General features: G+C 43.4%; 2 protein-coding genes across 2 annotated transcripts in view; one reads left to right on the forward strand and one right to left on the reverse strand.

Annotated features, from left to right (window-relative positions):
- The first annotated feature begins 1,523 nt into the window (after nucleotides 1-1,523).
- LOC136676364 (G2/mitotic-specific cyclin-B2-like) lies at nucleotides 1,524-5,480 on the forward strand. Its single transcript, XM_066653311.1, has 8 exons — nucleotides 1,524-1,680; nucleotides 2,654-2,773; nucleotides 3,048-3,308; nucleotides 3,549-3,707; nucleotides 3,786-4,022; nucleotides 4,719-4,859; nucleotides 4,928-5,038; nucleotides 5,112-5,480. The coding sequence occupies exons 1-8, from the start codon at nucleotides 1,663-1,665 to the stop codon at nucleotides 5,220-5,222; spliced, it is 1,158 nt and encodes a 385-aa protein (XP_066509408.1). The 5' UTR covers nucleotides 1,524-1,662; the 3' UTR covers nucleotides 5,223-5,480.
- A 301-nt stretch (nucleotides 5,481-5,781) lies between these two features.
- LOC136677416 (unconventional myosin-Ie-like) overlaps nucleotides 5,782-23,184 on the reverse strand; it is a 73,614-nt gene continuing 56,211 nt past the window's right edge. Inside the window, exons 15-28 of the mRNA XM_066654935.1 lie at nucleotides 22,931-23,012; nucleotides 22,186-22,292; nucleotides 19,818-19,916; nucleotides 17,946-18,090; nucleotides 15,714-15,828; nucleotides 14,535-14,704; nucleotides 14,236-14,381; nucleotides 11,752-11,898; nucleotides 11,164-11,321; nucleotides 10,885-10,974; nucleotides 10,576-10,777; nucleotides 10,121-10,150; nucleotides 8,341-8,510; nucleotides 5,782-6,976 (exon numbers count right to left, since the gene is read on the reverse strand). Of these exons, the coding sequence (XP_066511032.1) occupies nucleotides 6,900-6,976; nucleotides 8,341-8,510; nucleotides 10,121-10,150; nucleotides 10,576-10,777; nucleotides 10,885-10,974; nucleotides 11,164-11,321; nucleotides 11,752-11,898; nucleotides 14,236-14,381; nucleotides 14,535-14,704; nucleotides 15,714-15,828; nucleotides 17,946-18,090; nucleotides 19,818-19,916; nucleotides 22,186-22,292; nucleotides 22,931-23,012 (1,738 nt within the window). The 3' untranslated portion in view covers nucleotides 5,782-6,899. The remainder of the gene's footprint in view (nucleotides 6,977-8,340; nucleotides 8,511-10,120; nucleotides 10,151-10,575; nucleotides 10,778-10,884; nucleotides 10,975-11,163; nucleotides 11,322-11,751; nucleotides 11,899-14,235; nucleotides 14,382-14,534; nucleotides 14,705-15,713; nucleotides 15,829-17,945; nucleotides 18,091-19,817; nucleotides 19,917-22,185; nucleotides 22,293-22,930; nucleotides 23,013-23,184) is intronic.

Below are 23,184 nucleotides of genomic sequence, written 5' to 3' on the forward strand. Positions count from 1 at the left end.
GTTTTCGGTTGGTGGGCCAGTCTCAGTGCTGCGGTGAAACTGAGGGCTTTAAAAACTCCAGCAGCACTGCTGTGTCTGATCCACTCTGCACCAGCACAACACACACTAACACACCACCACCACGTCAGTGTCACTGCAGCGATCCACCACCCAAGTCATACATGCTTGAAGAACAGGGTGAAAAGGGGCAAACAATGTACAGAGGGAAACAGATGGACTCCAGTGTGTAATTTTACAGCTACAACATGCTCCTGTGGGCAGTGCAGCTGAGAGAATTGACAGTGAATGTGGAAACAAGGAAGTGGTCATAATGTTATGGTTGATTGCTGTATGCTGCATATTATTGTCTATGAATTCAGTTAAAGAAAGGGCTAAAATCTACAACTTAATCTCTAACAGTCATCACTGCAGTAAAAACCCTCTGTAAAGGACATCTGTGGGAGAGTGTTTCTGGATCCTGTGATACGTATCTGTTTTATGGTTAATCCTAGAGGATGAAGAGAGTTAAAACTGTGAAGACTGAAATGTAAAAGTCTATTATGATTTTTCTGGTACACAAACATTAGAAATAAACATATGTTACATCATGTGATTAATGTATGGAACGTTGAATGCTGTACTAAGAACCGGGTCAACTGCGCCATCTGGCGGAGAAATGGAACAAACAAAATACCACACCAACCTTAAACAGAGTGTAGATTTTACCTTAAAAACAGGACAGGGAAATTACTTTTTAATTTAAAGCTTTAAAACAGACTCGTCCTAATAACATAAAAATATTATTTATTTCTTCTTTGTATGATTTATTATACAAACTGTTAAAAAAACGCCCACTTTTTTCTGTTTGGAAAAATGCAAATTCTTCCTTAGTATTTGTACTAGGATCAGGCTAATAATAATAATAATAATAATAATAATAATAATAATAATAATAATAATAATAATAATAATAATAATAATAATCCACACAAAGCTTTGAAAAAGTGGAAGTAAAAGCATTGCGTTTGAAAGTATAAATAAGAATTCAACGCGTAAAAAAATATACAATAACAACGAAATAAAATAAATAATAGTAGTGCTTTGGAAGTAATATTTTGAAGTCTGTGACGAGATATGTTCAAAACATCTCTAAACCTCTCAACACTTTTTACGGCTTTTATTTTGACAAACATTGGAGCCACAGGCACATGGGAGATTACTATATTTTTTAAAAAGTCTCGGCCACTCAATAATACAATAGCGTTGCGTTGTTAATTTCTTACCATAAAATATTATTTACAATATATCACTTTATCCAAGGGAGTCACACCATGGGACCAATCAGAAAGCGGATCTTCAAGACCAATCAGAGAGCACAAACCACGGCTCTGATACATTTCATGTCGGTAACCAATTAGAGCGCAGATCTCAGCAGCCAATCAGAGAGCAGAGAGTTGAGTACGAAATCCAAACAATGTGAATCTTGGTAACCAATCAGAGATCAGGAAATTAAGGCTCGTAGCCAATCAGAGTACAGGGAGCGGTATTTGAATCGTCGCTGTGGCCTTTGTTGCTATCGTCTCCCTGGTTTGAACAGAGAATAAGCACGTATTACGAGCTTTTTAAAAAACTTTATTTTGTATTTACTTCAGAGCAAGACAGTGCCTTTTTTAATCGTGTGTAATGGATCTTCGCGCTATTGTGAGTATTTTTAAATATGTTTATGTTTGTCCCCAATATTTGTTATTGTAGCTTGTTGGTTAATGAACGTGACTTTTATTTTGTAGGTTAATGACAAGACGTTTTCAAACTTGGTTTAGCTTAATCTGTTTTATAACTCGTCTTGCTATAGTTGTGTTTGCCTTTAAATGTATTTCTTAATGTTTACAAACCACACAGGCCACAGGTAAACACTTTTAACTGGCCCTTAGTAAGACCCCCCCCCATCAATGGTAATCCATTTGAGTGCGTTGTTGGAGTAATTCTCTGGTGCTTTCTAAATTAAGGTTATAGCTTTAAGTCTTCAACACTTTAGTCACCCTAATACCTGTATTTGTCAACTTTATAGGTTTAAAAGTTAGTCTGAGGCCCTAGTATAATAATCCCTCTAGTTAAACTTTACTTTCACCTTTTTTCTTTTGCTTACAGTAAGATAAAACTTAGGACAACTTCTTAGCTTTTGGGGTGCATTTAAGCACTTTTTTTTTTTTTTTTTTTTTAAAGGTGACTCATGACTGTAATCAAAAGCACTATGTAATTCAGGTGTCTGCTCTCCAGTCTGTGCGCTGGAAACTGATCTAATGTGTCTGTGAAGCCCTGGTCTGTAAATGAGTTAAAAAGAGAGACTCTTTATGCTAGGCCTTCTCTCCCTCTGCTCATGGCAGGGAAAAGGCTTTTTAAGACAGAGACAAATCCAAACTGTTAACAGCATGAACTGAGATGAAAATATTGCTCTTTAGATGGGTAAAACTGGCTAATATTTGCACTTTAGGTGTAAATGTCTCCCAATTATGGTGGCTGCTAACTACATTTCTTAAAATACAACAAATAAACAAACAGTAGTTTTTATTAAACACTTCCACCTTTAAAAGATGCAGAAATTCTGGATTTAAGGAAGCCAGGGAAATTTTTCACACAGCTGATCAGTTCAAAACTAACATCTGTTCTCTCCTAGTACCGTAACGCAGAGAATCCAGCTCCTGTTGCTGGTAAAGCTGGAGTCACCAATGCTGGATCAAGGCGGGCCGTCTTGGGCGAGCTTTCCAACTTTGCAGCTAAACCTGCCAAAGCCTCGGTAATGTTCTTTAAACAATTATATTCCATAGTGTTTCTATAGAACTGAAGTGGCTTAAATTCCCTTCCTGGGGTGTTTCACATGTATGAAGTCTTGGTCTCCATCTCAAAACAAAGTGAGAGCGGTAAGTAGATGGTATAGAGGTGGTTTAATGAGTATTGACTACTAACTGGAGCATGGAATTTGTTTTAACACCAAAAGTGTTAATTGGTTAAACAGAATTGTTCCTGACATGTGACTTGAGTCCTCTGAACTTCTGCTTTCCTATATTCAGAAAGGCTTGAAGTCTGCAGCTCAGCCAGCTGCTGTGCAGCCTAAACGTGCTCCAGTTGTCCCAGTAGCCCCCGTTCACCCAGTTCCAGTCATCCCTCCAGTTGTGGCTGATGTGTCCATGAAGGAGGAGGAGGACGACTTGTGCCAGGCCTTTTCAGATGCGCTCTGTCCCATTGAGGACATTGACAAAGGGGATGAAGACAGTCCACAGCTGTGCTCGGAATATGTGAAAGACATCTATGTATACCTTCGAAGCCTAGAGGTAAATATTCTTGGGCCCCATTCTAAAGCTTTTTTATTTCCCCCCCTAAGTTCAGAGCACTTGTAGAGTTTCAAAGAACCATATTCTGTTTTGTTATTGAAGACTGAGTTTTACGTAACCTCCTGATTCTAGAGCTGTTCTCACATTGCACCCTACTGCAGGAGTGCTTGCCTGTTGTACAAAACTCTCCAGTTTTTACTAAATTCTCTTTTCTGGACCTTCACTGTGCTGTCATTCCAGGCCCAGCAGTCAATCCGGCCAAGGTACATGGATGGTTATGAGATCAACGAGCGTATGCGTGCTCTTCTGGTTGACTGGCTCATTCAGGTACACTCAAGGTTCCAGTTGCTTCAGGAAACCTTGTACATGACTGTGGCCATCCTCGATCGCTTCCTTCAGGTGAGGCATGGATCTGCATCGCAACCGCCATATTTCTTTACCCATTTTATCACTAACCCTACATATGTTTGTGCACAGGTCCAGCCAGTGTCTCGAAGGAAACTGCAACTAGTGGGAGTCACTGCAATGTTGGTTGCCTCCAAATACGAAGAAATGTACGTGCCAGAGGTCGGAGACTTTGCCTACATCACAGACAACGCCTTCACAAAACCTCAGATACGAGAAATGGAGATGCTCATCCTCAGGGAGCTGAACTTTGAGCTAGGAAGGCCTTTGCCTCTTCACTTCCTCAGGAGGGCTTCAAAAGCTGGGAATGTAAGTGCATTTCTGATCGAAAGTCGGTGTGAGAAACTACCGAATGCTTTCTAATGCGTAACTGTGTAGTCATGACTTAACTGATTAAATAATACTGCTTATGAACATGGTTTTTGGGGTATTTTGAAATGTGACCTGGGCGGCATGGTGGTGTCATGATCACACAACTCCAGGGGCCTGGATGTTGTGGGTTCAATTCCCGCTCCGGGTGACTGGAGGAGTGTGGCGTGTTCTCCCTGTGTCTGCGTGGGTTTCCTCCCACAGTCCAAAAACACGTTGGTAGGTGGATTGGTGACTCAAGTGTCCGTAGGTGTGACTGTCTGTTGCCCTGTAAAGGACTGGCGCCCCCTCCAGAGTGTTCCTGCCTTGCGCCCAATGATTCCAGGTAGGCTCTGGACCCACCGCGACCCTGAACTGGATAAGGGTTACAGATAATGAAATGTAACCCAATTTGTTCAAAATACTACAAGGTTCAAACACCACAGCAGCATTCTCCCCCTATCTATGAGCAATACTTGTTCATTTAAGCCCATGGCTCACCAGACTTGAGTCCATGGCAGTGAGAAACAAGGGACAGCATTACTATTCCGCTCTGTTCTTTTATAAGTCTTGTTTAAATGTGGGTTGGTGCCCTCCAGATATTGTGTACTGTTGAGATAAGTTAAGCATTTTTTCCCCTCCCTCTCCTATCTTAAGGCTGATTCTGAGAAGCACACACTTGCCAAATACTTCCTTGAACTGACGCTCCTGGACTACGACATGGTCCACTACCATCCGTCAGAGACTGGCGCTGCTGCCCTCTGCCTCTCTCAGCTGGTGCTTGATGGACAGAAATGGGTAGGACTCTTCATTTTGTTTATTGCTCATCATGGTTTTAACTGTCTAACACTCTCCCTGTCTTTTAGTCTCAGACACAGGAACACTACACCACGTACAGTGAGGCCCACCTGAAGCCCGTCATGCAGCACATGGCCAAAAATGTGGTCAAGGTTAATGAGGGGCTCACAAAATATGTGGTAGGTCTCTGCTATTGGTCACTGGCTCCACGTGCTTTGTCTGGACCCTCCCTGATCCTCTTCTCTTCCACAGGCTGTGAAGAAAAAGTACTCCAGCAGCAGGCTCATGAAAATCAGCCTCCTTCCACAGCTGAAGTCTGCCCTGATGAAGGAGCTTGCAGGTCCTCTGCTGACCTCATCGTGAACCTCTCTGTGAACAGATTATTCCTACTGATCTGCACTTTATGCCCAATCAGCCATCGGAGATGGACTGCTGCTTTATGATTTATTTGTTTGTACATATGCAAATACAGGTTGTGTTTTAATTATTTTAGACTTGTACTTGGAATGCTTCAAGATTTTAGGTAGTTTTATTCTCCTACTCTTTGAACGCTTGGTGTCTTCTGCAGTGGAAACGTCCCACTGTTTTAAAATGGAAAATTTCAATAAAAGTCCAAATATATGTTGGAATTTCTGCTTCATTGATTTTTAAAAAATATTCTCTCCCCTTCCTCCCTCTAAAGTCTCTCTCAAACAACTGAAGCCACCCAATAGACCTCTAGAATATGGTGGGTTTTTAAGCTACTGCCTTAGTGTCTTCAAAACTACTTGTTAAATTCAAGCAGCCATTTTGTTTGCTCAGACTTACTCATGGACATCTTATTTTAAAAATAAACAAACTCTGACTTGTTATTTCCTATTCCTTTTGGTCATGGAGATGAAACCCCAGACACTGACTTCATCAATAGAACAGATTTAGAAGTTACTCCTAGGAAAGGAACATATTCTAGTTCCTTGAGTGGTCTCTGACTGAGCTGTTAGTTTCTAACTTTTTTTTTTTTTTTTTTTTTAAATGGTGTTTAAAAATGAACTCATGTACTAAGTAAAAACAAAGACTCCCCTTGTGTGAAATGCTGTTATTTCATTCGAATGAGGCAATGTTAACTGTTTAGAACGTCTGGAGAAGTGCATATTAATGCTTACAATGAATTACATGTATTTGAGGAACTTTAGTTTGGTCCAGTTTTGCATTTAAACAACCCTTTAACCAATCGCTAAAACCCTTAACAGAAAACAGCCAAAGAAGCGAGAGCTCGGAGTCCTTTCTGTTCTCAAAGTACAAAATCTAGATACATGAACACAAAATGCCTGTATAATGTAAACAATCAGTTGCCTTCATCAAATGGGGCATCTTTGGCAAACCATATTTACATCCTTCTGCGGCTGACCATGGCAATGCTGACTGATACAAATTCATACTGATAAAGTGCTTTTAAACCATGCGCAGTACACGCAGCTAATGTAGAGTTCTGCAGTAACGGATGTGCTCCTCGTGGTTTAAGGGTTTCCTTTGACTTCTAATGATAAAATCTTCAAAAATCTAAGTATATTTGCTGAAAAAAACTAACACGTATTAGCAGCAAAATATTCCCTACTAAACCCATAGATTTGAACATGACGCTACCAGAGATTACCACATAACAGCAGGTGAATCTACAAGAAAGCACCTTCGTTTACTCAAAAAAACAATTTTAAAAGAAAAAAAAAAAGAGTTCAGGTCCCAGATAAAACAAATGCTGTGTCTTTATCATCAAATTAAATATCACTGATGGCTGAACCAGAAAAAAAGTAAAACGAAGCTATAAATACAATAAATAGTTTTGATCAGTGCTCACAGGGACATTATAAATTTCAGCCCTGGAGAGAAGTCTGGTAGCCGGCTGTGCAGGACTCCACTGAGAAACTGACCACTGTTCCAACAGATTGCAGTTAAGGCTGAGGTCTCCACGCAGCTGTCTTCTCACTCTTTTATGGTTCCTTCCTTTCCGCTCCGCTGTGAGGTACGAGAGAAGCTCCAGCCACTCAGCAGTAGCAGGTGGAGTTAGATCTTGGTGACGTAGTTGTTGGGGAAAAGGCCTTGTTTTCCTCTCAGTCTCCCTGTCCACCAGCCTGAGGCATCTAGACGACGACAACAACAACAACAGAGAAGGATGAGCTCATCTCTTGAATGTGGATGTTTATGTGGTTAAAGGTGCAAAATGCAATTGGACGGAGTGTCGGTCTGTGTTGTTGTAGTTCACCTAATAAGCCACCAGAGGTCATGTATCCCAAATTTTGACCAGGGCAATCTCCGGTGGTCAAACGGTGAATCACAACAGAGACAGCCATTCCATCCGAGGGTGCAGTTTTTCAGGTTTTCTCAGGCACTGCTCATGCATTTGTTTCTGCTTTTTAAATAACTTTTAAAAAAGTTACTTAGAACTATCATTAGAATTATCAAGTACTAGGTGATGGCAGGTTCATTTCAGACTACGTGTGGTGTGTGTGTGCCACGGATGTGTAAAATGCAGAGGCAGATTTTTGTCGTACCTTCTGCAACAACACTAACAGCATGTTCACAGTTTATTTTTTTTTATAATAATGTAATATAATTATGGCGGCACAGTGGCGCAGCAGGTAACGTTGCAGTCACACAGCTCCGGGGACCTGGTGGTTGTGTGTTCTCCCTGTGTCTGCGTGGGTTTCCTCCGGGTGACTGTCTGTGAGGAGTGTGGTGTGTTCTCTCTGTGTCTGCGTGGGTTTCCTCCGGGTGACTGTCTGTGAGGAGTGTGGTGTGTTCTCTCTGTGTCTGCGTGGGTTTCCTCCGGGTGACTGTCTGTGAGGAGTGTGGTGAGTTCTCCCTGTGTCTGTGTGGGTTTCCTCCGGGTGACTGTCTGTGAGGAGTGTGGTGTGTTCTCCCTGTGTCTGTGTGGGTTTCCTCCGGGTGACTGTCTGTGAGGAGTGTGGTGTGTTCTCCCTGTGTCTGTGTGGGTTTCCTCCGGGTGACTGTCTGTGAGGAGTGTGGTGTGTTCTCCCTGTGTCTGCGTGGGTTTCCTCTGGGTGACTGTCTGTGAGGAGTGTGGTGTGTTCTCTCTGTGTCTGTGTGGGTTTCCTCCGGGTGACTGTCTGTGAGGAGTGTGGTGTGTTCTCCCTGTGTCTGTGTGGGTTTCCTCCGGGTGACTGTCTGTGAGGAGTGTGGTGTGTTCTCTCTGTGTCTGTGTGGGTTTCCTCCGGGTGACTGTCTGTGAGGAGTGTGGTGTGTTCTCTCTGTGTCTGTGTGGGTTTCCTCCGGGTGCTCCAGTTTCCTCCCACGCTCCAAAAACACATGTGCAAATCAAAAGTGTCTGTAGATGTGAGTGCGTGTGTTGCCCAGTGAAGGACTGGCGCCCCCTCTAGGGTGTATTCCCTGCCTTGCACCTAATGATTCCAGGTAGGCTCTGGATAACGCTTACAGATCATGAATGAATGAATACCACTATGTATTGACGCGATCCCTTGCTAACCTTCTGTGATGATGTCGATGATGTCATCTGCGTTGAAGCTGAGCTCATCCGTGTCCTGAGCGTCATAGGCATAGAGGGCTTTACACTGAGGAACCTGGGGCTTGGGTTTGGGCGCTGGTTTCGGCCGTCCTCCCCCTGGAGCTGGCCGGTTAGTGGACTGTCTGTGAGCCCTGAAACACAACAGCAGGACATCCTTCAGAGACGGAGTAAGAGTGTGGCGTTGAGTCTGTGAGTCATCTGTGATGTTACAGAAACTGGTGAGCATGCTTCAAGAGAGATAACGTGAGAGTAAAGTCAACTTAGTTAAAGGAATGTCTCACAAAACACTAACATGAGGAATGGAAACCAGCGGCTACAAATGATCACCAATGCGATGACGGGCGTGATGCAGTTTGACGGCCGTTTGATTTCATTCACTGTTGGCAACATTAGTGTTTTTCACGGAATTATTCCTTTAACTCTAATTTCAGCATTTATGAAGCGTTCACTCTTTTGCTGAGTGCTTAGTGTTCAGAGTGTATTTATTTACTCAGTGGGAAGGACGTCTTATATCAGAATATGGATACGTCTATGGATATTATATCAGGGGTAATATGACTTTGATTTCATATATAAATCATAATAAATAATGCCCCTCCTTATATTTGTCTTCATATTTTATACTTAAATAGTTTATAAGGCAGCGACTTTGCCACTAGGTGGCGCCAGAGACCATCACTTCCACAGCCACTGCATCCAAGAGCATTACAAATGGGGGAAGGGCACTTACTCTTTCTTATGAAGAGATGAGTAAAGAACTAACTTTAAGTTTCAGGGAGATTTTGAATGGAAGGTAAATTTAGACCAACACCAAAAGCCGTCCAGAAAATGAAAAAGAGCATGTTGTAAAAGAAAAACAGCTACATCAAAAACACCAAAACCTCACAACGAAAGTCAGTAGAGATACAGTTCCTTCCATGGTCCAGCCTCAGAGAAGCAGAGCTCATGTGTGAGTGTGAACCCAGTAAAAGAACAGGTGTAACCCATGGGTCTCCCGAGGCGTGGAGGAGCTGTTTGTTTGCAGTGTGGAGGACCCATGAGAGGATGACTAACACTACAGGAAAGCCAGGGAGACAGAATGATCCAATTCTAACCTCCTTCACCTTCGCAATGGCTCCACACATTGGTGAGAGGATTAGAGATGCAGAGTCTATATCAATACAAACATGGGTGAAGGTTTGTAGATGCCTGAGCATAGGTCTCAGCCACTAGGACATTAGTGAGATCAGGTGCTGACGTTGGAGGATTCATTCGGGACCAAAACACCACTCCAACTGAGCTCCACCACTCCTGAGAACACTCACACAAGCTTCCCACTGTATAAGTAATGATTTATTTAACGGAGCTTGTACATTGTATTTGAAAGCAAAACTGATAAAGAAAGTACAGTAGTAATCATTTTTATACACACTGCTGTGTGCTATTAGAGCACCCCCCTCCTCCCCCATAAAACTCCCATAAGCAGAAGTACTGAATGTGGTATGTGTTTTAACGTGGAGAACACACACAGCCACAGCTCAGACTAAGAGAAAGATCATCTGTCGGCGGCTCAGCAGACTTCGTGTTAGCATCTGTATGGTTCAGCGTAAAAACACGCAGATGTATATTAAAGAGACTGTTTCCATGGCAATAAGGCTCCGGGATGGTTAGGAATTGGACATCACTGTCAAGACTAGTACTACAGTAAGAAGAAAGAAACCACAACCAACACCACCACACACACACACACACACAGACTCACATTCCTCCGTTTGCAGATGTCCTTTCGTTTCTGTTTTGGTAAAGAGATACATCAATGGTGTTATAAACCTTGAGTGTCATTCAGTGTGTGTGTGTGTTTGTTTACACAGTGACACATTAATCTTAATATGCAAATGTTTAGAGTTAATTTATTGAGTTTACTGGATAATTGTCCTGTGTCTGCTCTAAAATAAATTGGAAAAAATCTCTTTAATTAATTGATTTTATTTATTAAACTTTATATAATAATATTATATGATTTCTATATAGATACATATAAAACTATATATATTATAGGGCCACATTACTGTTGCATAATGGTATTTATCTTATATTATTGTATAACAATAAACATTGTATTTGTATGTGTGCTTGTGTGTGTGTGTGTGAGTGTGTGTGTGTGTGTGTGTGTGTGTGAGAGAGAGAGTGTGTGTGTGAGTGTGTGTGTGTACTCACCCTGCAGCTCCCTGATCAGGTACTTTAAGACAGTCCAGGTTGGGTTGTTGGGCTGTGTGCCTGCTGCCCCTGTTTTTAAGCTGATTGGCTGAGACAGGCAGGAAGGGGTGGGCCGGATTGGCCGGTGCTGACCGGTGGCTCTGGTGCTGTGGGTTCCTCTGACTGATATTGGCGTGTTTCAGCCCTCCGTTCTGATGAGCAACTATAAGAACATGAACAAATAGGTATGAGCCTGCGGACCCTGGACCAGACCCGGGTACAGCGTTAAGAGTGTGTGTGTGTGATTGTGTGCGTGTATTTGTGTGTTACCTGGAGGTCCAGGGGCGAGCCGTGTCGGGATGTGCTGGTGTGGTCGGGACATATTGGAGCGGCTCTGACTCATGCCCTTCCTAGTGGGACCTGCAGAAAACCAGTTCAGAACACTGTAAGAACACCATGTAAGGAATAATTCTTAATAACACTCGTTTGTACAGTTTTGTCCAGCGAAGATAAATGTTAATATTTCATTTCCCACATTCTGGGGTCATATCACATCCTCTCAGTGTCAGGTGTAAAGTGCTCTCTGGAGAGGACTGCAGGGATACTCACGGGAGTTTTTAGGGAGGCCCTGTCCGATGCTGACCTGCAGCGTCTTGTTTGACGGTCGCAGCACAGCGGCGTCCCCTTGACCCTGAATAAACTGCACCTGCCTTGAACCCCCCGCACTCCACGGCCCCCAGCTCTCCTTCTTCAGCTTCATCTCCAACCTCAACACCACAGATAAATCAATCACTTAAATTCCTCATCTTCAACATTCCCACTTCAGACATTATTTACAACATTGTTATTTAAATAAACATGTATTTAGTCTATATCTTGCACTAATTCTGTTTTATTTACAGTGAGACTGTTTTAATTTAAAACATTTTTATTTATACTACACAGTTACACAGGTACGGCGGCGCAGCAGGTGGCGCAGGGTGAGGGTGTGAGGGAATGTGTGAGTGTGTGTCGCCCTGTGAAGGACTGGCGCCCCCTTCAGGGTGTGTTCCCGCCTTGTGCCCAATGATTCCGGGTAGGCTCCGGTCTCACCACTACCCTGAACTGGATAAGCGCTTACAGATAATGAATGAATGTGTTATACGGGTTCCTCAGTTTTTATTTACAGCTTATAACATGCAGGTTATAGGGACTCACGTGTTTGCAAACTTGAGCGGCAGCTTCCTCTGGGTCTTCTCCTCGAACCTGCGTGCCAGCAAACTAATAAACTCAGTCTTAAATACACACTCCAGCAGACTGTCATACTCCTGCTCATGGAGGATCAGGAAGTCATCCTGCATAGTGCTGCAGAAGAGAGAGAGAGAGAGAGAGAGAGAGAGAGAGAGAGAGAGTGAGAGAGAAAGAGAGAGTGAGAGAGAAAGAGAGTGAAAGAGCGAGAAAGAGAGAGAAAGAGAGAGAGAAAGAGAGAGTGAAAGAGAGAGAGAGCAAGAGTGAGAGAAAGAGAGTGAGAGAGAGAAAGAGAGTGAGAGAGAGAGAGAGAAAGAGAGAGAGAGAGAGAGAGAGAGCGAGAGAGAGCAAGAGAGAAAGAGAAACAGAAGAGTTCATTAACTGAAGCTAAAACTCACAATGAATGTGCAGTTCTCTTTTGAATATTACATCTCACTTTCAACACAAGGGAAAACCTCAAACCACAGCCACTTTCAATACGGCCGACCAAACAGATAAAGAGACAGGCAGTGGGTGTCAGATATTCTCAGCTCCATCTACAAATGACTAAACACAACGACACGACACACTAAACAGCAGGGGGCCGAGGGGCGAACAGAAACAGCATCAACAAGGCAGCGCAGCGCTGGCCTGCTTCTCCCAATAAACTTAAGTCTTTTCTAATGAGCTTTTTACAAGGCTTGCTCTCCCTTCCCAGGAGCACCTGGTTCACATTACCCACAGCCCTCCACTCCCATCACGCCTCTGAGACCCCCACCACACACACACACACACACACACACATACAACTACACAGTGAGGCTTGCACACACTTCACAGCCCTCCACATGCATCGTGTAAAAGATCAATGTGTGGCAATGTGGGGTGATGTTTAACTCGTCTGGTGAATTTTTGCTTTTAATCCAAAGTCTTTGAGAAATGTGAGACCTTCAGCTTTGGTCTCACGTCTGACTCTGAAAGGCTCCTCCAATGCTCTTTTATAAAACTCACCAGGGCTACACTCTGATTGGCCGAGCCCCTTTCAAAGCCACTGTAAAATAAAGCAGTAAGCGAGTCTTTGTGCTACAGTGATTTTAACCACGGTTAAGGACTGTTGTTAGACACGGTCTAAAGAAGAGCAGCTTTTGTTTTTATAAACCGTGACAATATGCACCACACATAATAATTTAATCACACTCTTCCAGTGCAGTTGTACTGTGTTAAAGGGGAGAGGTTACAATGTGGTCTTTCTGAAAGTTAAAAAGCATAAAGTGCACTGCATGGCCTTTTTTCCTTTGCATTTTATTCCGTTGTTTTTAATCACTGCTTCGGGATGTTTCCCCCTTGTTTCCCTTTTGAATTTGGGAGCAAACGCAATCAAAATAAAAACAAAATCATACACTTCAACTAAGTTCATACTGAACCTTATCATTAAAGATCGTTTAGCTGTGGAAAAGTCTTGGACGATTATGTGGCTTGGCAGCTTTTGTCCAACTGATAACAAACAGACAACTTATGAATGCTGCTCGTACAAATGCCCCTTAACCGCAGGGAAACCACTGTAACACGGCCTCTCATGGCTTTTTGCTTTTATTGTAGTTTGTAGTTGTCATTCAGATAAACTTAATGAACTTTACATTAAACACACACACGGCTTCCGCTCCAAAACACGGATCTTTTACAGATGCCTTCTGTTCCCCGCATGTGACATTTAAGAGCAACATGGCGGGGCTCGGGGGGCTTCAAGGCCTTGAACATGGCTCTGTTTGGATTGGTGCAGAAGGACAAGCTGAAGTCCCTCTGCTGGAAGTAAAGACTCATGATTCCAGAGCTTAGACGTTGGTGTTGATAATACGTTTAATTTTACAACACACAGCTGCAAACAGCATGGTGGAAAAAGCATTCCAAAACAGGCCTTTACCTTCGGTTAATGTACTGGGACCTGTAATGTAATGGGACCTGTCCTAAAGTGTAGAGAAGTCATCCTGGAACTGAGAGGTCGCTGGTTCGATTCCCTTGACCGACAGCAGTGAAGAAACGGCACTTTCTCACACCTCTAAGCAAGGCATCACAACCTGGTACTTGGGCACTGTGACTGGCTGCTGGCTACTCACTGCCCCTAGATGTGTGCGTTTGTGTGTGTTCACTCCCAAGCATGAATTAAATGGTGAGTTTCCTCATGGGGGTTAATAGTTTCAATAAAATACCACCTCAGATTCTTTCTGTAATAATACTGCTTTGCTAAACTGATAAGCTATAAACCGCAGTTTCACTGGAGGAAATTCTGAGGTATGACTTTTCTGTTTTTGAGGACGCTCTGTTGTGTTTTATCTGCGCGTGTGCGTGTGCAACATTACTGATTGCTGCTCAAGGTTTGTTGTTCCACTCTCACTGTGTTGACTCATTGTTTAAATATTAACTGGTCGACCTGGTGGCTACTCTCCCTCCTACAGAAACACTGACTTCAAGTCTCACCTGAGAGAAACAGCCATGATCTTTTCCACATCGATCTTGCGCTTCAGCACCTCCTTTATCTGGCCTTTCTCTGGACCCTGCTTCACCTTCTCTCTCCCGATCAGATACACACTCTTAGGGGTCAGGATCAGGTCCCTCTTGGTGCCCTGAGGCCACAAAGAACATAACAGGGACAGTCAGACTATTTCCTAAACAATCCAGTGTGTAAATACTGTTTGTAAGAAGCAAGAGTTTTTGAGAATGAAAGACCACCATGACCCTAGGAAACACTGGTATACGATGGAGTTTGGTCAAAGTACCTTGAAGCGTCTGTCGTATTTGTTGACCGTATCTGCAAAGTCGATCTTCTCTCTCTTGCTGAGGAACTGTCTGAGCTCAGGCCTTTCCTCCATGCCCAGATAATCGCCAACGAAGTTCCTGTTCAAGCTGTGCCTCCTTCTCTCCTTCTTGTTTAGCAGGAGGTCAGAGGCTGGAGAAAAATACACACACGTTTAACATCAGAGCCTCAGCACTGCATTACCAGTGTACTGACGTGAACTGCACTGAACTAAAGAAAACACTGAACCAATTCCAATCTAATTCTAATTCTAATCACAGTCATTGCTAAGCACTACATTATATTAATAAAATTCTCTCTAAAGGTTCTGACTCAGAAATGTATCACAAAGACCCCCAAGTGGTGCATTGGTCTAAGCATTGTCCCTATCACCTAGAGATCACTGGTTTGGGAAGGATGGCCCCTCACATGCACAATGCTAGCCATGCTAGCTGATGTCCTCCAAGCACATGGCGCTGTCCAGTGGTTCGAAAAGAAATGGTGGCTGCTCTCAAACGTCTCGGAGGAAGCATGTGCTTATTTTTACCCTCCCGGGCCGTGTGGCTGTGGGCGGAGCCAGGCTGGATTTGGTGATGGTTAATAATTTTGGAGAGAACTGGAATATACAGTTTTATTTGATGCATATCATAATCGAAATAGAAACTGCATAAGGTGTCTCTACTGGCAGCAGTTTCTGCATTATAATAATAGTAGGACAATATATTCATCCATTCCTTTAACTGTTCAGGGTCAGGGTGGGACTGGAGACCACCCAGAATCACTGGCTGCAAGGTACCCCGGGCCGGGCAATTACGCCACAATGATTCAGTGCATTATGGTCATTTTTTGCAAGGGTTTCAAGAAGTTGGAATTTTTGTATCATATTCTGGTGCGACAGCATTTGTTCTGCTTACGGCTGTGAGTGATGCTTGCCCAGCGAATGTGGAAATGAGGTCATATCCTATAGAGGACTTATATAGTGGAAAGCCACTGAAACCTTATTTCGAATGCAGGGGATTTACCACTGCCTCATGAGGCAACAATTGTTTTCAGTTCCTTTTTAACACTATGTCACTATGTGTGTGGGTGTGTGTAGCGGTGAATGAGTAAGCATGTGTGTGTGGGTGTAAAAGCGTGTATATGGCCATGCTGCGGTTCTCACCTTCCTCTCTCATCTGTACACACTTCTTTCTGGCCAGATACAGACGCCAGGCTTTCTGAATGGCTCGAGCGTAGCCATCAAACTTTCTATCTCTTGTCTCCTCCAGAAGGAAAAGCTGTGGAGGAGAGAAAAAGAAAGAGAAGTTATTATCCTCCACATACCTGCAGCTACTGCCACACCCAGCTAACCGCCACGTCACTAAAACACAGCCAGGCCAAGCTCAGATCCAGACTCGAGCTCTCTGTCCACTCCCTACATTAGACCGAGGCTAAGAAAACAAGACAAACCCATGACACAATCATTTTAACCGCTTAAATACCTCTGAATGTACAGCCGATCTAAAGTTTGGATTCACTGTTTTCACTGTTTAACATAAGCGATTTTATAGGATGCTCTTCAGTGATTTAAAACATAAACAACATGTAGAGGCCCACTTTGACTACGCAGATTGTACTGAACTCACCCTGGCCCTAAACTTTAGCCCAAAACCTACCCCTCTGTGAACAGGGAAAGCAGCGAGAAAGCAGCACAGTGTCAAAAATGTATTTTAAGGTACTAACAATGCAAAATGAAATGCGACAGAGACTGTAGGACAGCAGGAGAAAGCTTTTGAGTTCACTGCTAATTAAGAAGCACAGCCAGAGAACTGAGGTAATTAAATTCACGTCCAACATCCCGAAAGGTCACTCCCTGCAGAGCTGCTTTAGAGCTACATTAGTGAACTGAGGACAGACGTCACATTTACGACAGCTCTACCTCTGAGTCGCCTGCCCTTCTCTCTCTCTCTCTCTCTCTCTCTCTCTCTCTCTCTTTCTCTGTAATTCAGAAACTCATGCGTTACTGTCACAGTGTCAGGTAAATCAGCTGAGACACTAACACAGCATTAAAAGGGTCGTTCATCAGCAGTCTGTGGGATCAGAGAGTTCACACATACACACAGCTGGCGTGGGTGAAATTACAGCACCCGACAAAAAAATACCTGTAGTCATGAAGTAACGAGTGTGTGTCAGCAGCTTATCAGAGGAGTTTTGTTTTGAGAGGCTGTGTGTGTTTGGTTTAAGAGCCACATGTTTGATATTTGTGTTGTAGAAGAACACCACACACACACACACACACACACACGCACACGCACACACACGCACGCACACGCACGCACACGCACACACACGCACACACACGCACACACACATACATACACACACACACACACACATACAGATACACATACACACACACACACACATATGAATAGGAATAGTTTATAATAAGAACATTAGCATATATTTAAAACTAATATGAAATAATAACATAATAATACACAGAAGAGGATGTATAAAGTTGGATATTTGAGGTTGTGTTATTTCAGAGAAAACCTATAAGTAATACACACACACACACACATACCTGTGGATAATTATGTGCACTGAGGCTGATTAACAAAGCCTGATTCAGAGTGTGTGTGTGTGTGTGTGTGCGTGTGTGTGTGTGTGGGTGCATGCTCACAAAAGTCACAAGCGGAGCTTTCATTCAGAGCCGGACTAAGTCTCTGTGGTAAAGAAGTCTGGGCTGTGTTCTAAACGGAGCTTTTGCTGCGCTCCCTGGACTCAACACTGCTGCTTTAGGTTTATGCTCAGAGTCTGAGTCTGTCCACAAAGATCACACTAAACTACTGACTCTGAAAGCAAGTGTAAATCACGCCGACGCATTAATCTAAGACGCGGTTCACTAACACGTACATAGCTGTGATACGTATTGTTGCTGTCAGAACAAAACACAGGCTACATGTTTGTTGTTTATCACTCCTAATGGACCAATAGAAACGGCCAGAACATTAAAGCACACTGAAAGACAAGAATATTTCCCTCCATTCCTGTTCATTTGAGTTTTTCAGTGATACAAGGTTTTAAACCAACAGCAACAAAACATATAAATATATATATAAATTGTGTATAAATATATACATTTACCTATGTTCTATTTCCTGTATCAAAGCTCAATCTGCTTTTTTTTGTGGTTTTGTTTTGTTTTGAAAACAGTGACATCTCAGCTTCTGGTGAGCTGCCTTACTCCCCACTGCCTTTAGAGGCAGCATTTCAACACACATCCAGCCTCTACATCCAGTCTGCCTTCGTAGAGCCCACTAGTTTTGAGATAAGCCGTCAGTTTCTGAACTGATCATTTAGATTTATGGGATTTGTTCGGTTTGTCCAGGAACTGAACCAGTGTTCATACCGACTCAGGAGCTTTGATGAAGAGTTTTGTTTTGCCGAGCTGGAACTGGTCCTGGTCCATGTTGACGGAGCGCAGCAGGTGGAGGACGCCCTGTTTCTCGTCACCGCGCCACGTGGGCCAGGACTCCTTCGTCAGGATCGCGTACCTGAGGACAGAACCAGGAGAAGAGGTCAGACACAAGTAGATAACTCACACTAATACACACCACTAACACTAAGACTGGACTGTCACACTGCTGACATGCTGCTGTACACAATATTAACACACTAATTAATACATTAATATACACATTTAAAACACACTACTATAAACACAGTTAACAAGATAATTAACACACTGCTAAACTACAGTGACTAGATCTGAGATGGTGAAAAAGAGGACACGTCTCTAGGGGGGTGGACGACTACTAACGTGCAGACTGACCAATTAAATGTTTACAGAGAAGGTTATCGACCAATAACGGTAGCTCTACAGTCAGACCGTCCAATCAGAAGATTTTAGGCTACTTCACCACGCCCCCTTCTCACTCAAGCGAACCAATCGGAGTAGGGGAGGGCGGGACTAGTTTGTGAACTAAACTTCTCGAAGTTCTATGTAAGCTCTAGAAAAACAAAATCCCGGACGTTTGTGAAATTCCGCCCGGACATTTTTTAAGTCTAAAAAAGAGGACATGTCCGGGTAAAAGAGGACGTCTGGTTACCCTAGTTTAAACACACTAATTACCTGCTATTAAACACACAACTAATTCACCACTAAAAACACTCCTAAAACACTACTAAAGACACTACAAAACAACACTTATGCGATATTAAACATGCTCTTAAAAATGATACTTAACCAACTAAAGTAATTTTCCCAATGTTCTGCTCAGTTTGGTCACGGTTATTCTTTCAAACCAACATTATTCAGGACCCCCTGAACCAGGAACTTTTTTTATTTATTCAGCTGGATGGTAATGACTGGTCAAGTCAACCACTTCGCTGAGGTGCTCTTCATTTACAACACAGACAAGAAAACTCAAACAAATGTGAATGTTGATATCCGTGTTGTGTAAGAATGACATACACGTTCCCTGAGATCACCGAGAAGCAGAAACCGATCATTGTGTCACTGCATGACTGAGAGAGCCTCGCCAGAAACAAGACACAATATTATTAAAGGGGAAATACTGCCTTTAGCCTACAGTTCCTCTTCGAATGGTTTTGTTTACGACTTGGTGTAATATTTAATACTTGGAGGAACATTAATCCCAGAAGTGTTTCACAATTGAATGCAATATGCTGCTTACTTCTGAATCATCAGACTGGACGGGTTGATTTCTCCAGTATCCATGCACTACAGAAGCAGATACCTGAGACATTCTGAATATTACCAGGCATCTCATTACAACACAGAACGCACTGTAAGTAAATAAATTCACTGAGAACAGCTCTTGCTCAGTGACAAACACAGACCAGTCTTTCACGGCCATACTTCTATGTACGTGAATGTGAATGCCTATAGCTCTATGCTCGGAGCAGAGAAACCAATATGAAACACAGAGCTGTCTCTGTGTGTGTGTGTGTGTTTGGGGTGTGTACATTTGGGAGAAAGCAAACAACAGCAGGGTGGAGGAAAATGTGTGTGTGTGTCTCAGGAGGTCCAGGAGATGCCAGCAGACAATAACAGAGCAGCAGAAGAAAGTGGCCACTCCTACGGCTCTCAGTAATGCTAACAAAACCCCCAGACAGAAGAAAGCACAGTGGGGGATTCAGGGCCGAGACAAAGAGCTGCATTCGTCTCATCTCAGGCCAAAACTGACCCCTGTTTTTAACAAACTGAACCTCTGCACTGCTCCAGGGTCCATCAGTAGCCGTATGAGCTTTGAGTTACCTGTTGAGGAACTTGCGGAAGACCCTCCTGTAAGCGTATCCAGCACGTCGTACCCTGATGTTCTCTTTTAGACCCAGATACTCCACCTGGTGCTTCACTCTGAGATGAAGAGGGAGTGAATGAGGGGTTAAAATCAATTAGAAAACAGAGAGCTCCAGTTTTTGGAACCGAGTGGCTCAGAAAGACTATTCTGGCACATCCGACTGTCAACAGGAACTGGATTCTGTATTTAGGCACGCAAGGTATCTACGTTTTACTTTTGTTTTGTACATGGCCACACTTTAAAATAGAGAAACATTCATTCATTTATTTTCTGTAACCCTTATCCTGTTCAAGTTCGCCGTGGGTCCAGAGCCTACCTGGAATCATTGGGCGCAAGGTGGGGACACACCCTGGAGGGGGCGCCAGTCATTTGCAGGGCGAGATACACTCACACATTCACTCACACCTACGGACACTTTTGAGTCATCAATCCCCCTACCAACGTGTGTTTTTGGACTGTGGGAGGAAACCAGAGCACCCAGAGGAAACCCACGCAGACACAGAGAGAACACACCACACTCCTCACAGACAGTCACCCGGAGGAAACCCACGCAGACACAGGGAGAACACACCACACTCCTCACAGACAGTCACCCAGAGGAAACCCACGCAGACACAGGGAGAACACACCACACTCCTCACAGACAGTCACCCGGAGGAAACCCACGCAGACACAGGGAGAACACAGACAGTGCCTCCCAAAGAAATATTTAATTCTGATTGTTATAACATAAGAAGAATTAATTTTACCAAACATTATTTATTAAAAATTGGTGTCATTTATTGTACTACATTTTACCTATGGCTCAATTCTAGTAAAAGACTGCCCCTATTGTCTCCTTGATTTAATATACGATGATAATAATAAGTGGGGTGGTGTCACTGTCACACAGTTCCAGGGTCCAGTGGTTGTGGGTTCAAGATTTTCCTCGGGTTACTGTCAGTGAGGAAAGTCCTTTCTGTGACGGCATGGGTTTCTTCTGGTTTCCTCCCATAGTTCAAAAACACACATGGGAGTTGGTCTTGTTGTGCAAGAAGTGTCCATGGGTGTGAGCAAATGGGTGAGGGTGCGGTGCCCTGTGACGGACTAGCGCCCCATCCAGGGTGTGTTCCTGCCTTGTGCCCTACCTTCTTCACAACCTTTACCTGAACAAGTGGCTACAGTCAATAAATAACAGTAGACAACTTGAAGGCCCAGGTAAATGACTTATTTCTGGTTGTTCACGCCATTTAACAGCTCCGCCATGACAACTCACTAACGTCCTGTACACGCTAGAGGCCAAGCGTTAATTACACAGCAAAACAGGAGTGTGTTCTCACAACAGGAAGAACCAGAACAATACAGAAGCCCCCCACTGTACACCCTGACCCCAAAAAACCCCGGAGAGAGGACAGCGCAGGAAGGCACAAACAAATAAAAGCTGTGAAAATCCACATCCGGCCTTTGGTGCAACAGGAGGCTGCGTTTCAGGACAAAGATCAGTCTCTCTTTAAACAACAGAGCTAAGTGGTATTCCTCAGAGTTTCTATAAAGTACAGCTCACATCAAAAGGAAAACCAAACTGCTCTGTAGTCCCTGAATGATGGAATGAATCAGTCTGCGCTCTGTAGAGTGGGTCCACCATGGACCTGGAGATTTAGTCATACAGCGACTGAGCTGCATCTAAAGCTAGAATGAAAACGCTAGGCTGCTGTGTGAGGAGCAAGAACACAAAATATCAGAGTGATGTTTTCAGAGGAACAAAGGCATCAATAGTGGAACCATTTCGTTGATATTATTTACTTAATATACGTTGAAATGAAATTAAATCACCTGTTTATTGATCAATTGTTGACTGTGAAATGGTTTAGAGGGAGAGAGAAAAAGACAGAGAGCAGAAGAGAGAGAGAGAGAGACAGAGAGAGAAAGCAAGAGAGAGAGAGAGAGAGAGAGAGACAGAGAGAGCAAGAGGGAGAGAGACAGAGAGAGAGAGACAGAGAGAGAGAGAGAGAGACAGAGAGAGAGAGAGAGCGAGAGAGAGAGACAGAGAAAGAGCAAGAGAGAGAGACAGAGAGAAAGAGAGAGAGAGAGAGAGAGAGCAAGAGAGAGAGAGAGACAGAGAGAGAGAGCAAGAGCGAGAGAGCAAGCGAGCGAGAGAAAGAGAAAGAGAGAGAGAGCGAGTGAGCGAGAAAGAGAGAAAGAGAAAGAGAGAGAGAGAGAGAGAAAGAGAAAGAGAAAGAGAGAGAGAGAAAGAGAAAGAGAGAGAGAGAGAGAGAAAGAGAAAGAGAAAGAGAGAGAAAGAGAAAGAGAGAGAGAGAGAGAGAGAGAGAGAGAATAAATGTTTACCTGCTTTCTTCCCAGTCTTTGGGCTTCTTGGTCTCATTGGGTTTGATACAGCGAATATAGTGCGGCGTGCACTTCATAAGTGTGCTCACCAGATCGTTAGCTTGTTTCTGAGAGAGAGAGAGAGAGAGAGAGAGAGAGAGAGAGAGAGTCACACAGCTGCTGCAGCTTGACCACGTCAGGAATGAGCTGCTGTTTAAAGAATTGTGAAGTGTTTGTTGAATTAAGGTCAGTGTTACTGCATCAACTGTCCCAACACATAATAAATACAGAAGAATCAGACAGTGACCTGCTGGGAACACCCTGAACAGACAGCCTTTGAGGGTTCTTCGTGTAAGCAGTGGTACCATGACCTTTTTAAAATCATGGTTAAATCTCAAGGATGGACAATGTTTTTTCTTTAGAGAACCGTTCTGAAAACAGTTCCATAGAAATTGTTCTATGTATTTGGTTTTATTGAGAGTGAGTGACTGATGATGACAGATGGAGGGCAGTAGTGAGAACCCTGAGCATCTCTGTGTCACTATCAGTGTAATGAGGCCTGTGAGTGATAGATACATTAAGACTTTAATGCCATGGTGAAAGAGTCTTTCAGCGTGCACACACTCACACACTCTCTCTCACACACACACACACACACACCTGGCAGACTGACAAAGAGATGAGACCATAGGTGGACCTGGGGCTCAGACCCACACACACAGAAACACACAGAGACACAATATTCACACGTCTGAGTTCAGCGCACCTTGATTTTACTGCCCGCCGTAGTGGGTCGCCCTTTCTTCTCAGCATTGAGGTTTTCTGGGAATAGTGCCCGGATAAAAGGTCTGCAGAAAGAGACAGATAGATACATAGAGAGAGAGAGAGAGAGAGAGAGAGAGAGAGAGAGAGAGAGAGAGAGAGAGAGGGAGAGAATTATTGAGAAGCAGAAATATATTACAGTAATAAAAGAAAAAAGAAAGAGAGAAGGAAGGAAACAGTGAATCTGATAGAGTGTGT

This window comes from Hoplias malabaricus, chromosome X2 (assembly GCF_029633855.1).
Source record: "Hoplias malabaricus isolate fHopMal1 chromosome X2, fHopMal1.hap1, whole genome shotgun sequence".
NCBI classification, from domain to species: Eukaryota; Metazoa; Chordata; class Actinopteri; order Characiformes; family Erythrinidae; genus Hoplias; species Hoplias malabaricus.

Bases quoted from the DNA above. Each gene is read 5' to 3' on its own strand.
- LOC136676364 (XM_066653311.1), top strand. The intron at 3,309-3,548 runs GTAAATATTCTT...CTGTCATTCCAG, and splicing joins TATACCTTCGAAGCCTAGAG to GCCCAGCAGTCAATCCGGCC. The intron at 5,039-5,111 runs GTAGGTCTCTGC...TCTCTTCCACAG, and splicing joins AGGGGCTCACAAAATATGTG to GCTGTGAAGAAAAAGTACTC.